The sequence below is a fragment of the Ursus maritimus genome, unplaced genomic scaffold (genome assembly GCF_017311325.1).
Source record: "Ursus maritimus isolate PB19 unplaced genomic scaffold, ASM1731132v1 scaffold_34, whole genome shotgun sequence".
NCBI lineage: Eukaryota > Metazoa > Chordata > Mammalia > Carnivora > Ursidae > Ursus > Ursus maritimus.
The window spans coordinates 1,841,200-1,859,830 of NW_024426008.1; the positions used below are offsets into that span (position 1 = coordinate 1,841,200).

General features: G+C 37.9%; 1 protein-coding gene across 8 annotated transcripts in view; it reads left to right on the top strand.

Moving 5' to 3' along the window:
• Positions 1-18,631, top strand: part of FANCC (FA complementation group C) — a 265,947-nt gene that overhangs the window by 80,140 nt on the left and 167,176 nt on the right. For 6 of the 8 annotated variants that reach the window (XM_040620151.1, XM_040620149.1, XM_040620153.1 and 3 more), the window contains 2 exons: positions 15,757-15,997; positions 17,835-17,919. In XM_040620151.1, coding sequence (XP_040476085.1) covers positions 15,833-15,997; positions 17,835-17,919 — 250 coding nt within the window. In that variant the 5' untranslated portion in view covers positions 15,757-15,832. Of the gene's footprint in view, positions 1-9,278; positions 9,392-15,756; positions 15,998-17,834; positions 17,920-18,631 lie in introns of those variants that run through there. The other 2 variants (XM_040620150.1, XM_008711802.2) reach the window with 2 other exon arrangements.

Genomic DNA, 18,631 nt, shown 5'->3' on the forward strand with positions numbered 1-18,631 from the left:
TTTAGGGGGGAAATATCACTTCTTTCTTAAGCACTTTATGTGGAAACAAGCATATTTTATTGTGATTTTTTAAAAAAGTCACAAACACAGGGGCAAATTGACCATTCTTACTTAAAATAATGAGGCAAAGAAACATTACTTTTTAGTATCAGGTTTTCAGTAAGGCAGAGGAGGGGTGTTGTCAACCTTAAGTATAGTTGGACATAAATTTCTTAATTTTATTTTTGATTATATTCCTAGAGGTTTTAAATTTTCTTTCTCTCTCTTATTTTTTTTTTAAAAGATTTTATTTATTTATTTGACAGAGAGAGACAGCCAGCGAGAGAGGGAACACAAGCAGGGGGAGTGGGAGAGGAAGAAGCAGGCTCCCAGCGGAGGAGCCTGATGTGGGACTTGATCCCAGAACGCCGGGATCACACCCTGAGCCGAAGGCAGACGCTTAACAACTGAGCCACCCAGGCGCCCCTCTCTCTCTCTTTTAAAGTAGGCTTCACACCCAATGTGGGGCTTGAACTCACAACCCTGAGATTAAGAATTGCACGCACTACTGGCTGAGCCAGCCAGGTACCCTTAAATATTTTCTGATAAGGCCATTGTGCCCCTGGTTGATGACATTGATTGGAAGCTAAGTATTTAATTTGTCTTTTTTTTCTTTCATAAAATGTGTTTTGTAGCATTCTGTCCTTAAATCTCTGTTTGGTGCTTATTTCATGGGAGAAGTGACTTCAGTTGACTCATGCTCAGGGGAAATGAAAAAAAAATAGTGCTTTTTATCAAGTTGCCACTTTGGTCATGGGCCATATTTGGCATGTATAGACTTACCTCTCCTACCTCTGGCCTAGAGATGAGGTAGACCAAAGGAAAGCAGTTTCTAACTTTCTTGGCCCCTGACAGGTATGATACACAGCCATTTTGAGATTGTAAGGTTTTTAATGAATTTTGAGATGTTGAAATCTGGGAGCTGCATGGGCTTCTATCAACACAAAATCAGTTCAAATTTTCTCTATCTTAGTCTTTCCTCTAAACAGCTTTAGTGGATTTGTTTATTTATGTATCACACATTTGTTCAACAAATATTTATTGGGTTTCTGTGTCAGAATATGCTTAGCAAACTAGGTCCTGAGGACATGTGCCAGTTAGGATGTGTTTGACTGCAGGTAACACAAAATCCAATAAAAGGTGGCTTAATCCCAAAGGAAAATTCAAAGTAGGTTGGCAACTTAATTGCCTCAGCTGTGCTAGTGAGAGGACCCAGGACCATCTTTCTGCTCTGCTCTTTGTAGGTTGTTGGCCAGTCCTCTCAGGCGTACTTACTGCTGGATCCCAAGGCAACTGCCGCCATTCTAAGTGTCACATGAAAACTACAATATCTAATACGAAAAAATGTGAATTTATTTTAGATTGAGGAAGACTCTGTCAGAAACCTTCCAGCCGAAGCTCAGTTGTCGTTGTCCCGAGCAGCATAACATTGGCCATTCCTACATTTGGTAGGAGGGCAAATGGAAATACCATGACTGATCTACACTAGCCATTCTCAAAATGTGGCTCAGGGACCCTTGGGAATCCCTGATTCCGTTTCACAAGGATCATAAGGGCAAAACTATTTTCATAATAACGCTAAGACATTTATTTACATCATCCGCTCTCATTTTCTCCCTAATCTACAGTGGAGTCAAAGGTGACATGATACATGGTTCGTATCATTACTCTGGCAGCTAATGGAATGTATATGTGTATATTTTTGGGTCTTACATTTTTTTTCAGGTTTAATTTCTAATGTGGTAAATATAAATATAACCCACATAAACAAAAGCTCTCAGTAATGTCCTCAGCAATGTTTAAGAATATAAAGGGGTTCTGAAAATGTTTCCGATTTCCTGGTCTCCGTTAATCAAGATGTTCACCTGTTGCATTGGAACACATCCCAGCTTCCCCAAGACTCATGGCTGTAAGATTCCTGGATGATTCTGTTAACAAAGAAGCAGCAGAAGGGTTAGGACTGTCAAGTAGACAACGAGCCGTGTGTGTAGGACTGTTCTGAGGAGGGGGCCTTAGAAAGGAGAACATGGCAGGGACATAGCGCATACTCCAGGCTCTGTCTCTGCTTTGACCAGAGCCATGCTCAAGTCTGTCCTTTTTTTTTTTTTTTTAATTGTAGTACAGTGTACATAAACCTACAATTTACCATTTTAACTAATTTTTAAATGTATGTTGCAGCAACATTGATTATATTTACAGTGTTGTACAGCCTTCACCACCATCCATCTCCAGAACTTTTTCATCTTCCTAAACTGAAACACTGTACCCATTAAATAATAATTCTGCACCCGGTCCCTGACAACCACTATTCTATTTTCTGCTTCTGTGAGTTTGACTAGTCTAGGTATCTCCTGTAAGTGAAATGATATAATACTTGTCCTTTTGTGTCTGCCTTATTTCTCTTAGCATAATGTTTTCAAGGCTCATCCATGTTCATCTCTTGATGGACATTTGTGTTATTGCCACCGTTTGGCTATTGTAGATAATGCCGTTATGAACCTAGGTGTACAAATATCCATTTGAGTTCCTACTTTGAATTCTTTTGTGTATATATGTAGAAGTGGAATTGCTGGGTCATATGGTAATTCAGTGTTTAATTTTTTAGGACCCACAATACTGTTTTCCACAGCAGCTATGCTATTTAATATTCCCACCAGCAATGCACAAGGGTTCCAATTGTTCTGTATCTTCACCAACACTTGCTATTTTTTGTGTTTTTAAAAAATAGTCACCCTCATGGGTGTAAAGTAGTATGTCATTGTGGTTTTGATTTGCATTTCCACAGTGATTAGTGATGTTGAGCATCTTTTCATGTGTTTATTGGCCATTTGTATATCTTTGAGAGAGATCTATTCAAGTCCTTTGTCCATTTTTTAAAAACTGGGGTCTTTCTTTCTGTCTGTCATTGAGTTGTGGGAGTTCTTCATATATTCTGGATTTTAATCCCTTTTTTGATACATGATTTGCACAGGTCTGTCCCTTTTATGTGTTGAACTTTTATACAAGGTTTCATTTTATTAAACAATTTTTTAAAAAGCTTTAAAGTTCTGTATCACTGTTGTCATCGTTGTCACTTTTGTGACTTCATCCTAGATGTTTACCACCGTACTGGTTTAGAAGATACAGATGGTAGGACCTTGGTAATTACTTCAGTGCTCACAATTAAATTATAATAACTACTTTTGAATTTCTCACACTATTCAAAATGTAGTCCTGGCTACTCTTATTTGCATACTTGGCTTTATAGATTACCAACTATTTGCCACAAAAGAAAACAATGATGACTAAAATGAAATGATTTAAAAAGTATTTTTCCGTTACATCTGTGGCAGTTGTAGCCTTTGACAGGACTTTAAAGGCACCAGATTCCTCATCATACCAGCCGAGTAAGGATTCTTTTCAGATTTTTCAGAAAACCTAAAAACAATTGAGTTCTAAGTTGTCTTTAGATGGGACAGTCCTTTTGAGATAGCAGTTTGCCTTTCAACAGCAATACTAATGGAGGATCAGAAAATTGCCGGTTAAATTATAGAAGGGATTTTCCATCCTGAAACTTCGTAGATTAGGAGAGGATAATAATGTCACATAATGTTAAATGAGAGGCTGGAATTGCTGGCTCATGCCATCCCTGGTCACTCCCAGTGCTGTGGTAGACGGAACATCCTGTGTGCTCCTGCCTGGGCCTGCAGGGCTTACTCTTTGAAGTCAGGGCTGCTTAAATGCTCAGGTGTCAACGTGGAACTTTGGGAACCCATCTTGCTTTCTGAAAGATAATTTAAGAACCACTGGTCTGGGGGCTGTCCCTTGCCAGGCTCTTAATACTTGATATCTAAATTGAGGAAAATGGTTTTGTTTGTTTTTTAATGAATTAGGATACTTTGCTCCAGCCTGTCACCTACTTGTTTCTTTCTTCTTCATCATCTTTCTTCAGACACTACTGAACTATTGTGATGATTTTCTTTCCTTGTTGCTTCTCATGAATTGTGCTTGGTAAACTCCATATTCCATTTGTGAAGAACATTTCCATTAAGTTTTTGAATATATCCTTTTCCCAAAGAACAGAAATCACCAAAATGAAGAAACTTTTAGTGGTGAAGCATTACCTCTTCTTCACCTGCTGAATTTTGAATCCAAGCCATGTTATGGCAACTCACACTGTGAACCCGCATGACAGTGGTGTATTTTTGTGCCATGGTAATTTGAGTTAATAAAATAGTACTTTGCAAGTAGCAGAGTAACTTTCAAGCAGTTTATAAATGAGAGAAGAGGGGCAGGCAGTGATGCAGAGCAGACACCATTTTTTTTAGATTATTTATTTATTTGAGAGAAAGAGAGAGCAGAGTGAGCGAGAACACAAGTTGGGGTGGGGGGAGGCAGAGAGAGAGAGAGAAGCAGGCTTCCGGCTGAACAGGGAGCCCGGTGTGGGGCTTGATACCAGGACCCTGGGATCATGACCTGAGCTGAAGTCAGACATTTAACTGACTGAGCCAGCCAGTCGCCCCCAAAGCTGACACCATTTTGAACCAGCACTATTTCAGTATCTGATGTTTGCTGGCTCTGAGGGCTGGATTCCCTTGCTGCTTTATCCCTCTTCCTTCTGCCTCCTTCTTCTGTAGGACCTCCTCTAATAGCAAGAAACAGGGACATGAACAGGTACATGGGGATCCTTTACTAGATGGTCGTTTGCATTTGGGTGTCTAGCTCTCTCTGCTTACAGGACATTTCTTTAGTCCCTTCTATATGGCAATTTCTGAAGGTCATTTTATTTTCTCCTGGAAATATGTAGTGAGGGGACTAAGAACTTTTGTTGTTTTTAGTCTGTGTATGTGGAGAAGGTGAAATCATGGTTTTGATTCCTTAGGACTGGGTAAATGTGCCAAAAGAGAAATAACTCAAGAAATGGAAAATGAGGATTTCCTTCCAACTTTCCATGCCATTTGCTTTTGCCACAGAAGTATATACCATTTGTGTACAAAATACTTGTTAAAATCCTGAGTTTTAAGGAAATAATATCATGGACATCCACATTTCTTTTATTCTCATAAAAGATGCTAAACATTATTTCTCTAGTTGCTCCAATGAAATTAATATGGGCATAGACATCCATGTGAGGGCGTGCACACTAAACAGACTCATAAGAAAGTCAAAGATTTACGTTTGGGGCAAGATCAAGAATTTGCTATTGATCAAAAGATGTAAAATCAGATCTCAGTTGTTTAGTAAGTGTGCAGATTAACTGGGATACAGAAATCAATGCATTTGTTAAAAAAGTTGAAATCACCATGAACCTGAAGGATCCTCTCTTTTATGAGGCATACATTTTGTTTTAGCTGCATGGACATGGCCCCATTTTGTCTGCTTGAGCATGGACCTCTCACTGGTTACCCTCCCCTGAGTGATGAATTGGATGTCTCTTCCACCTTATGACAATAGCCCTCTCAGGGCAAAGCACTAGCCATGTAGCTATGGGGAAGTGGGGGCGGGTAGAGAAGGCTGTGGATTTTCTCCTGAGAGCCAAGACTGGGAAAATGGAGCCATTATTTGAGGATGGGAAGGAGAAAGAGAAAACAAGCACTAGGATTGTATCTCTGGCCAATTCTGATAATTGTAATATTTTCAGAGAACTCAGCTAAAAAAGAGAAAATACTTACAGACTCTTTCAATAATCCTAATTCTTTTAGGATTAAAATTTTTATTGTATTCATCAGATACTTTAATGATTAGCATTTATAAGCTATAACATTTTTTCTTTTTTTCCTTTGGGGTAATATCTCTATGGTAAATGTATATTTAGAAGTTAAATTTTTTTTTTTTGTAATGGAAAGTAACACAGAAAAGCACATAAACGTGACTCATGGTTTTATAAATTATTAAAATGTTAATACACATTACTGGCATCCAGGTCAAGAAGTAGAATATTGCCAGCATGCTGATTGCCATTTACACATACCTTCCCCATAGTACTTCTTTTCTTCCTCTAAAGGGAATAGGATTCCTGACTTTTCAAGGTAACCACTGTAGTTTAGTTTTACCTGATTTTGAACTTTGTGTAAAAGAATCATATCTTATATATTCTTTTTCTCAACATTATGATTGAAAATTCATCTCTATGCCTGCAACAGTAGGTCCCACATATTCATTGCTGTATAGTATTCCTTTGTATGAATATATCACATTTAATTTATTCATTCTACTCTTGCCTGGCATTTGGGTTCTTTTCAATTTGGGTCTATTATGAACAGTGCTGCTATGAACATTCTGCTGGTGTACATAAACAGTAGGCTTGGAGTGTTCTTTGAGGGAAAGTTTGTGATTTGTGGATTTTTGCATGATTATGATTTACTGAGAGGAATGTGTGAAAATTCCCAGTATGATTGGGAATTTTTGTAGTTTTTTTTTTGTAGGTACATCAATTTCTGTGTTATATTTTGAGCTTTATAGTTTGTTATACATTTCTGTATTACTGGAGCATACAAATTTAGAATTATTTGATCTTCCTGGTGAATTGAACACTTTGTCATTACTAAGTGACCCTCTTTACCACTGGTAATACTTTTCATCCCAAAGTGTGTTTGAGTTGGTATAGTTTATTTGATTCCTTTGGTTTGGTTTGTATGGTTTTTCTTTTCCTATTCTTTTAGCTTCTCTGAACCACTATATTTTTATGTTTTAGATGTGTCTTTTGTAACAACGGATAGTTTTTTTTTTAATTAAAAACTGATAGTGTTATCTACAATAGCCAAATTATGGGAACAGATCAAATGTCCATTGATTGATGAATGGATAAAGAAAAGGTGGTGTACACACACACACACACATATGCACACACACACACGGAATATTACTCAGCCATGAAAAAGAATGAACTTTTGCCATTTGCGACAGCATGGGTGGAGCTAGAGACTATTATGCTAAGTGAAATAATTCAGTCAGAAAAAGACAACCATATGATTTCACTTGTATGTGGAATTTAAGAAACAAAACAAATGAGCAAAGAGGAAAGAGAGAAAGAAGGCAAACCAAGAAACAGACTCTTAGCTGCAGAGAACAAATGGATGGTTACCAGGGCAGAAGAGCGGGGTGAAACAGGTGATGGGGATTAAGGATTGCACTTGTGATGGGCACCAGGTGATGTATGGATGTGTTGAGTCACTATATAGTACACCTGAAACTATTATTACAGTGTGTGTTAACTAACTGTAATTTAAATAAATGGCTTTACTTAGAAATTTAAGCCTTTTATGTATCATATAATTACTGATATATTTGAGTTTAAATCTACCATCTCACTCTGTGCTTTTTTAAAAATCTTGTCCATTTGTATTTCTTTTTCTCTCCATTCTTGCCCTTTTGGAGTTGTTTTATTAATGTAAATTTCTCTCTTCTGATAACTTGGAAATTATATACTAACTGTTGATATTCTATTAGTAAATATCCTAGAAATCATAGTATGCATTCTTGAATTATTAAAGCCTAATGTTAACACTTTTATCTTCATTTTCCTGGAAAATGCAGGACTTTAGAACTCTTTGACTCTGTTTTTCTCCAGGCTTATATACTATTGCTTTTATATATCTTAATTTCTATATATATTTAAAACCCCAATGATATTATTCTTATTTTACATCATAAATGTTAATTTAAATTTCTCCACGTATCTGCCATTTTTGTTGTTTTTTATTTCTTCTCATGCCTCCAGAATTCTGTCGGGGATCATTTTCCATCTGAGAGCAGGCTTACTGGTGGCAGATGCTCTCATGTGTCAGATGTTTTATTTCAGTTTATCTTAAATATTTTAGTTGGGTATAATATTCTGGGTTGGCCCTTTTTTTCCTTTTATTGTTTTGAAGGTATGTTTTCTGGCCATCTTGCTGTATTTTTTTTTTTTTTTGTATCTTATCCATTCTTCCGTATTTTCCTTTGTTTTTATTTTCCACGTTGAATTGTGTGTAGTTTCTACTGATATATCTTCTAAGTTGACTAATTCTGTTTTCGGATGGGTCTGATCAGCTATTAAACCCATCTGTTGAGGGGTACCTGGGTGGCTCCGTTGTTAAGAGTCTGCCTTTGGCTCAGGGCGTGATCCCAGAGTCCTGGGATCGAGCCCCGCATCAGGCTCCCTGCTCCACTAGGAGCCCGCTTCTTTCTCTCCCACTCCCCCTTCTTGTGTTCCCTCTCTCGCTGGCTGTCTCTCTGTTAAATGAATAAATAAGATCTTTAAAAAAAAAACGCAACTGTTGAAGTCTTAATTTCAGTTAGGTTTTTTTTTTTCAGTTTTAGAATTTCTGCCATATTTTTTTGTTTGTTTTGTTCTTGTCCATTGTTTTGAAGTTCTTCTTTGTGTGTTCTTTTCTTCCTGTGTACTTAATTGACTTTCATTACGTAATTTTTGTTGTATTTGAAAAATTATTTTTAGAAATAGTTACAAACCTATGATGATGTTATTTTCCTTCAGAGAGGATTTTTGTTTGTATCTTCCAGGCACCTGGCAGCAGACTTAGAAACCAGGGACCACCTTAATTTAGCTTTAGTTTCATAGTTAGGTGTGGTGTATGCAGGCTGGTTCACTTCTGTTTCACCCATCCTCCCAGGGTGTACCCTTATAGGCCCCCATCCTAAGTGTGGGGTGGTTTACGAGGCCCTCACTTTGGTGGGCCTGGCTTCCTACTTTTTATTCTCTGGCAAGGCTATCAAAAGAGGATTTTTTTTAAAGATTTATTTATTAATTTTGGAGTGTGGGGGAGGGACAGAAGGAGAGGGAGAGAGAGGATCCCAAACAGACTCCCTGCTCAGCATGGAGCCTGATGTGGGACTCAGTCTCACGACCCTGAAACCATGACTTGAGCCAAAATCAAGAGTCAGACACTCAACCAGCTGAGCCGCCAAGGTGCCCCAAAGAGCTTTTTAACTTTTACCTTTTAACTGCATCTTCAGGATCAGAAATGCATCCCTAGACCTGTGTAACCCATGTGCCAAGATCTTTCTCTATAATTTCACACTGTCTTTCTGATTCCTTGATGATTTTTAAATTATGTTTTTGTATTCCATGTAGCCTTATAGAATAACACTCTGCAGGTAGGTTGGTCTCAATTGTAGAGTCTACCATTATCTGAAGTAGGACTGAAATTGGATGCAATTTTAATTAACTATGTTTACACTAAATATATTCTGTACATGCTTTTGTTTACCTCACCTATCCTGGTTAATCAAGAGAACTTATGATACACTTTTACCTCCAGCTATTTACAGTGCCTAGAAGAGCCAGATAAAACACCTTTTGAAGCCATTGGAAAACTGCAGAGATACTCAGTACTCAAAGGGTTAAGCCCGGGCCTGAAAGGAAGTGCTGAAGGTACTGAGCAGATTCTTTAACAGCTTCATACCTTCAGGGCGTTGCTAGTTCTTGAGAAGCTGGGAGAGACTAAGAACTTCCAAAAGGGGGTTCTTTTGGCAATTTCATGGGGTTAGAGAGACATACATTGGATTTCCATACGAAAAGATTGTTATTCTTACTACCTAAAACTATAAGGCTTTGATACATCAAGAAACATCATAAAAGCAAGAGAATGGATAAAATAGGAAAATCATTGTTTTTCAACCCCTAATCTAAAACGATCATCATTTCAGAAGACCATTCAGGAAAGGGTTGATGGTGAACTTTAAAATGGATGGATTAGGTTGACAGTACCTGAAACAAGTGATCAGTTTCAACATTATGGTACATGAGACAACCAGTATGTGCCTTCTGGTTTGGTTCAAAGCACACACCACTACAAATGAAGTATTATTGGAAAAAGATTGACCCTGAATCTAAAAAAACCTCTAAATCATGCTCTCAGTTTGTAGGCAATATAGGGAATAGCAAAACGTGCTAACACCACAGGAATGCAGTCAGCCAAATGTACAAGTGTGAAAGATTCTATTAGTCAATACAGTAGATTCTATTAGCCTCTTCTATTGGTAATTATTACAGATTAAGGGAGACTTATTTTTGTATTATTTTGTTACAGATTAAAGGACAAATATCAATATTGAATATATGCAATGTGTGGATCTTGTTTGGATCCTAATATAAATAACCCAACATGAAGGGAAATTTTAAATTTGAACACAGATGGGCTATTAGATGATCATTGCTGTAGTATTGGGTGTGAAAGCATAGTTAAGTTTCTTTTTTTTTTGAATCCTTAGAAAAAAGAGATAAAAATCAAAGTATTTTGGGTAAACTGGTATGATGTCTATGATTTGCTTGAACTAGTTAATGGGTACATAGGGATTCATTTGGCTGTTTTGTCTGCTTTTTGGTGTATTTAAAAATTCTCATTAAATAGGAAAAAAAAAAGAAACATAAACAAAAGTTCACTTGTACCACATAGCCTGTGCCTTAAGTGAGATCATCATAAGCTGTTCTCTCTATTGGGTAAAAGTCTGCTGTTTATGAGTGGTGTCAGATAAAGAGACATCAACTTTATTTTATTTGCATAGCATTCTTTCCTAGCTGTTAGTCTCATCTGTTAGACCTTTGTAACTCTCTCACTCTTAAGGAGGCACACCTTGATCCATAGTCTTAGTAAGACTATATGGAACGGAAGAAAGGCCCTTCTTCAGAGCAAAAATGGGGTGCATTCATATTAAAGGAAAAGGAAAAGGGTACTAGGTGGGCAAAAACCACAGATACCTACTACTTTGCACTTGCTGGTTACTCAGGACATTCAGACCTACTGCTGTCTACACAATTTTTAAAACACTTCCAACTAACATAATTTAGCTGTCCCTTCAAAAAGGGAGATAATCTGAAGTAATTCCTGGTTAATGCTTCTGGCTTCAGGTCCAAGATTTCTGGATAATGTTAGTTCCTCTTCCCATCTCTGTTGTGATAGTCAGTAAATTACAGACTTTAGAAAATTTATCTACTAATAATATACTCTATGCAGGAGTAGGAGAGGGAAAAATGAAAGGGAAGGGAATTTTAAAAAATTATATGACACAGCAGGAAAGACATACACAGATAGCATCCAAAAACCTCACTCATGCATTTTGCTCAAACAGGCGTAATTTGCACATGATGATAGAGTACTGGTGGGCACACCCAGCTTTGTGGCTTGGACGATCTCAGTCCAGTCACTGAGGCCTGCTATAGGATCTGCCCAGAATCCAGATCTTCCACACACACTTTAAACACCATTGGATCTGCTGGGTCATATATGCCAAGTGGCAGAGCACTTTAGCATGAACCAGCTGGCAGTGATTCTTGCTCCGGGCCCTACCCGTATTTCTCATTGCCAGAAAATAGGTAGAAGCAGATAAATGGTCTAAAACCCATGCAAGTTTATGTTCATGAATCCCAGAGATATCAGCTAAATGTTTTGAAAAGGTGCAAAAAGGTGGGCAGTAAAACCTAAGTTTGTTTTCTGCAGTTATCATCCAGCCATCCAGGTCTCCACATTGGAGGCAACCACTGGTACTAGTTTGTTGTTTATCCTCGTTTTAAAGGGCATATCCTGACTTGGTACGGACCATTGGATCACAAGAAACTTCTTGAAGTGGCCGGCCTTGTATGTTCATGGGATTTATATGCCATCATCTGGAATACATGCAAGGCACCTGTGTCTTCTTAATCTCTAGGTTCTGTCAGCCTGATAATGTCAATATGGTAGACTAGTGTAATACACGTTCTGGGTTGATACATTCAAGAGAGGTGAGAGTGAACTGCTTTCTCACATCCTCAGGTTATCTCAATGGAGAAATACATTTACTACCAGCTTCATAACTGCATTCTAGGTGCCTGGGGTAGTATTAGTTTTCTCCAGTTAGGATCCACATCTGAAAATACAGCTTGAGTTGGAGTCACCATTTGATTATGTTTATGATAGCCCAGTATCCTTGACTAAGACCAACTGGCCTCCTGGTTGGAGAGGTGGCATTTTTTGCAGATCACTAGACATCGTTTTTTGATAATCCAGTCTTTCACTTGGACATTCCTACTAGGAGAATATAATGAGGTAGGGTCCCTGATCATAGGCAATACCTCATTGACCTGAATTACCTTCTTGTTCCATGGACTTCTGGTTTCCAATACCCTAATACTAACAGAAGTTTCCCTACCATTTTCCATGATTTGCCCCAGTAACCAGTTCTAAATTCCTCTTTTTTCTTCAAAGGTTTGTTGTCTACAGCCCACTATCTGGTTTGTATTAAATGTTATATCAGTATATATGAAACTATATCAGTTTGTAGTTGCTTTTTTTCTGAAACCACAGAAATCAACAGTGGTTAATTTAGGGGCTGCAAAAAAAAAATGATTTTGCAGAAAGCCCCTGGATAGTGGACAGAATTAAAGAGAGAGCTGAGGGGCGCCTGGCTGGCTCAGTGGGCGGAACAGGCAACTCTTGATCTCAGCTCAGGGTTGTGAGTTCAAGCCCCAAGATGGGTACAGAGATTACTTAAAAATTAAATCTTTTTTTAAAAAAGATTTTATTCATCCATTTGACAGAGAAAGAGAGAGAGAGAGAGCACAAGGAGGAGGAGCAGCAGGCTCCCTGCTGAGCAAGGAGCCCAACTGAGGGCTCAATCCCAGGACCCTGGGATCATGACCCGAGCCGAAGGCAGATGCTTAACCAACTGAGCCACCCTGGCACCCCAAAAATAAAATCTTTAAAAAAAAATAGAGAGCTGGAAAGCTATAACTTGTTAAGGACATGTTGTAGGGTGGCCTTAGGGATCTAGACTGAGAGAGTCTTTGGAATGACTTAGTTCCGTCCTTATGTCAATCTATTCAAGATTCAGATTCCCAGCACAGGGTCTGGTTTGCCTAACTTGAATCATCATCTCACTTCTTGTCTGACGCTGCAAGGTGCCTTGATTAATAGGCTCACCAAGACTTGTGGAATGGAGGAGAGGTTCTTTCCTCAAGGAACAGTAAGGTGTTGTAACCAGAAGAAGGGAGGAGGGATGCTCAACAGGCACAGTCAACAGATGCCCATTCCAGAGTGTTGGATTAGGTCATCATTTCTCAGTAGGGGTGTCATCAGCCTTTGGGGGAAGACCATTTTTCTTCATGAGCTTCTGTCCCAATGCATTGCAGTATATTCAACATCCCTGGCTCCTGGGCACTAAATGCCAGCAGCACTCCCATTGATAAGTATCACAATCAGGTCACCCTTGTTTCCCAGCCTTTACCATCTTCTCCCAGACAGGAACAGCCCCTCAGGACCATGGCTGCATGATCCCTAAAGCTATTTCCATTTGAAACGATCAGAGGTATTCCCATTGCTAAGCAAAATGTTGTTTGTAATTTGGCTATAATAAAATAACGTTTTCTGTCTCTTCTACCAAAAAGGTCTTCAGTTTAGTGTCTCCAAATATCTAAACAGGTCTTGTCTAGAACCGTATGAACTATGTAAGGAATTCATTAGTTTCTTCGGTTTATTTCCTTGCTTAAGGCACAGACTTTAGAGCTAGACTCTCTGAATCAAATCCCACAACCTGTAGCTCTGCTTTTTACTAGCAGTTACTTCCTTTGGGCTTTTACATAATCTTACTTTGGGTAATTATGTAATCTTTCTGTGCCTCTGTAAAATGAGGATGATAGTGCCCATTTCATAGGGTTGCTTGGAGAATTAGATTAGCTAGTGTGCATGAACTATTTCATATATTGTCAAGAGCATAGTAAGTGTATGTATGTATAAGCTATTACTGTATTTCTAAAATGGGATATTGATAATTAAATTTCACACAGATAACACCTTAAAAATTTTTTTTTTCTGGGAAAGTTACCTTTTAAAAATTAAATTGCTATATCTGGAAAAGCATTTTGTTATGACTTTTAGTTTAGAACTATACTTTGAAAAATATCAGTGAATTAGTCATTCCTTTATCCAATATTTATTGTTTGCCAGGCATTTGTTAAATTCTAGGAGACAGGGAATTTATATACCAGTGGAGGAAGCAGTAACTAAGTGAACAAATACTTACTGATGGGATAAGAGCTGTGGAGGAATGAGCAGAGAGCAGTGAAGCAGGGAAGGTTTCCATGTGTTGGTGGAACAGAGGAGGGGCCTGGACTTGATGGTGCGCAGAGGAGGAGTGGCAGTGTGGAAATGAGAGCAGGTACTAGAGCTAAGTTGTTGCAGAACTTCAGAGACTCCAGGAAGGAGCTAGGATCTTTTCTACAGGGAGTCAGGATTTCTTTCCCAGGAAGCTTTTGAAGTTGGGGGAGGTTTTAAGCAGGAGTGTGTTGGGTGTGATTCTCATTTGGGAAAGTTGTTTTTGTGGACTGTAGAGAAGGAATTGGAGACGGGCAGGTGGGACCAGGTAGAAGACTAGGGAAGAAGTGGATGGGGACGGGATGGGATGCAGCAGTGGAGCTGTAAAGAAGTGGATATGTTGAATGAAATCACGCATTTTTATTTTGGAAGTAGAATTGACAGGTGTTGGTGATGCCCTGGATGAGGAGGACAACGAGAGAAAGGGAGGAATCAGGGAGAAGGAATAAATTTTTGGCTACTATATGCCATTCGACAGGATGCATATGTTTCCTCTATGATTAAACCTTTTTTTTCTCATGGTCCTTCTTAAGACCAAATTTTTAGTACTGTTTAGAAAGTTTTACCTTCCTGGTCTAGAGTTTTTTGTACTGCAACCAAATTGTATGATTTCCTTAAAAATTTTGATTTTCTTCTTTAGTAATAAAACCCCCTTTGTTGATTTTTTGGCACTTAATTGGGACCATTTTATCTGTTAATTATTGCTGCTGAAGGTTTAAACTCACTCACCGTTTGCAGAGCTGTCTTTTGAAATCAGATAGCTGAATATCATCCCTGCCCCAAGAAAGTCGGAGACCTTGTAAAAGCCTGCACGGTTGAGAAGCAGCCCTCCCTCCTCTGGCCAGTGTGCTGCTTATGAGTGAGGGTGGCAAGGAGCTGGGATGGTTTGGGGCACCTGGGGCTTATTTTGCCAGCTCTGCCTGAGGCCCACGCTCACTGCGCCACTTCACGGTTCTTTCTAACATGCACTTCAGGTGAGGGGAGTCAGGTTTATGGGCTATGTTCTATCCCTTAGGACTAGTACACCTCCTCAGTAATTGCAGTTTTTCATATTTTACTAAAATATGATTTCTTCTTGTGATTGAATTGAGATCAAGCATATATACTATTCTTTAATTAAATCAGTTGCTCAAATCGAGGCATGTGGAATGAGTTATTTTACTTTTTCCTAAAAAGTGAAGAGAAACTGGGAAGAAATTTCAGTAGACAGTAGGGATAGAGATTTTCTTTAACACCTAAATGAGAAGCCAGAAATGCATATAAAACATGAAAACTTCAAAAACATTTTCTAGACACAGACTATTATTAAACACCCATGGATGTTTTTGATTTCCCATTACATTAAAATATCCAAATGAACTCAGAACATTTAAAAATAGCTCAATCTTAAAAAGAAGATATAAAGTATCATCAGCTGTGTGCTTTTTGTGCATAATTAGCATGTGTCTGTGAAGGTATAATGACTTCTAGTGGAATATTACTCATGGTAAAAAGTTCAGATGGTGAAAATTGGAGCTACAGCTGGGTGACATGTTTTAAAATAATTCAAAGATGACTCCATAGAAGGCATTCTATTTTAGTCCCTTGTACTCCCCCTCTCACTCATCAGTGGAATATGAAGTCACCAATAAAAATCCTTTTAAAAATGTTTCATTTTTCCCTTTTCTTCTAGATTTGATGTGTGCTCAGTTTCCTTCAGTGCTTGGCAGGCCACTGGGAAAGTCCATCACCTTTTCCCTTTTTCCAAGATGGCTCAAGATTTAGTAGGCTTTTCTTCTGATTATCAGTTTTGGATGCAGAAGCTTTCTCTGTGGGACCAGGCCTCCACTTTGGAAACCCAGCAAGATACCTGCCTTCACCTGCCTCGATTTCAGGAGTTCCTGAGGCAGTTGTATGAAGTCTTGAAAGAGATGGTAAGTGGTGGACCAAAATAACGAGTCTCAACTATAACATTTAACCAAGCCTGAATGTTACCTGGGGTCAGGGACTTGTGGTATTGACCTGATGTATTGATGGATTAGAAAGACAAATTATCCATAGGTAATACAGACAGGGGGTGGATTCCTGACCTCTGATTTCTTATGATTTCAGTTTTCTCGATTAGTCACATTGTCATATGAGACTTCCTGACCAATAAATTTGTTTTTTAAAAAAAGAAGACTTTGACACTTATTGTCAGGTAATAATTGGGATTCTTTTAAAGGCTTTTGCATCTCTTAAATATTGAAGAGTTTTCCAAAATTCTTTCTTTCTTTCTTTCTTTCTTTCTTTCTTTCTTTCTTTCTTTCTTTCTTTCTTTTTTTGAGAGGGAGAGAAGTGGGGCGGGGAGGGGCAGAGGGGCAGAAGAGAGAGAATCTTAAGCAGGCTCCATGCCCAGGGTGAAGCACAACACTTGGCTTGACCTCACAACCCTGAGATCATGACCTGAGCTGAAATCAGGAGTAGGACGCTTAACTGAATGAGCCATTACCCTTTCTTTAATGCTGTCCTAAAGTAGGTTCTACAAAGAGAAGATAAATATCTCTTTTTTTGAATATTTTAAGTGGTCTTTTCTGGTGAATATTAAGATTTTGAGTGTCTTCGCGATTGTCGTATAATGTGTTCAAAATTTGATATTTTTTCATTTTGACATGATTTCTCACTTTTACTGCAATGGATATTTTTATGAGTTAACATGCTTTCATATTATGAAAATATTCTTTGTTTTATACTTACTTTATACTTACTTTCTAATTTCAAAATGAAAAGTGAAATTTTCACTTAATATAGGTGTTCTTGTGTTACATTTTTCTTCCCTTAATCAAAGAAGCAAGTCAGAAATTTGAAGAATTATTCATGTTGACGATACAAGTTCATGTGTTTTTTAGCAACTGGAAGGAAAGAAAGAGTCTGTATGAGCAAGAGTCTGCTACCTTTTAAAATTGTTTCTCTGTAATAGGACTTTTGCAACTTGGCTTTAAATTGGTCCCAGAAAGTCCAGGACTGGCCTTGATGCTAAGACAAATGTGAAGAATTTATTGGTGCAGCAGCTTACATTTCAGCCTATATACATGTTACCTCATTTAGGTCTTATTTTTGAACTTTCTTGAAAGGTAAAGAAGTGGGAAGAGGGCCAGTTGTACAACAGCATGTAGTTTGTTAATCTTAAGCTGTTTTCTATTTGGTTGATCTTTTTTTTTTTTTGGTCTCAGGTTGTTATAGAGTTAAGTATGATGTCATTTAGCATATAGTAACTGAAATAGTAATAAACAGACACATATATCTTTATGCTTTGGCTGCTTTTGTTTTGTTTTGTTTTTTTTTTTTTTTTACAAGTTCCGGAGTTCTTGTCCTCCCAAGCCTTCTTTGAAATAGCCCTAGTAAAGTTGAGTTAGGAACCTCTCCTATGGTAGAGTAAAAAAACCAGGATGAAGATATAGGATTATATAGATATTACTCACCCACAGTATTTTAAAAGTTCACTGTTATACATTCTTTGTTATTTTTAAACAAATTGGCCCTTCCTAGGTATGAGTAAAATAAAGGTAATTTTGTAACAAGATTGGTTTTATGTAAATGTGCTGTACATCTTAGTTTTGGTGATGTGGTTTAAGGATGAAGTAAGGCGATTACTTGTTGAATTTTATTTGAAATTCCTGCTTTTCTGAAATACATACTAAGTATTCAGACTCCTTCAACCTGTAGTGTCAGTTCAACTTTCTAAGTTGTGTGGTGTCCTTTTATTGACCAAAACATAATTTTCTTCTACAGGATTCAAATACGATCATTGAAAGATTCCCCACAATTGGTCAACTGTTGGCAAAAACTTGCTGGAATCCTTTTATCTTAGCATTTGGTAAGAATCCAAAGCCTGTCTTCTCAAAATACAAACTTTTAAAGATAATTTTAATCTTTGCATTGTTTAACAATATACAGAGCTTCAAATCATAAATTTTTGTCCCATTGTTTACAAAACAACGATTAAGATTTACTCATTGTTTGATTAGAAAGATAGCATCGGGGCACCTGGGTGGCTCAGTCAGTTAACAGTCTGCCTTCGCTCAGGTGATGATCTCAGGGTCCTGGAATCGAGCCCCGCATCAGGCTCTCTATTCAGCGGCAAGTCTGCAAGCCTACTTCTCCCTCTCCCTCTGTGATCTGTCTTGCTTTCACTCTCTCTCAAATATATAAATAAAATCCTTAAAAAGAAAAGAAAAGATGGCATCCTTTTCTTATCCATATATGTTCATATAGGTAATTTCACACGCATGTACATACACACACCTATACACATGCAGATCCGTAAGAAAATAGAATTTGTATTATAGAGTAGACTCTTCCAGATGATTATCATAACCTTATTTTTAATTCACTGTGAAATGGTTATAATAATGAAATAATTTCCTGTTTCACAATTTCATGTTGATTCACATACTACTGTTTTCCATGCATAAAATCATTCTTCAGCGTCTGAATCCTCCCATGGCCCTGACATTATTTAGGGGTGACATTGTGGTTTTACCCAAGGTAAAGAGGAATTTAAGGACACTTTGGGGTAGATGTTCCAT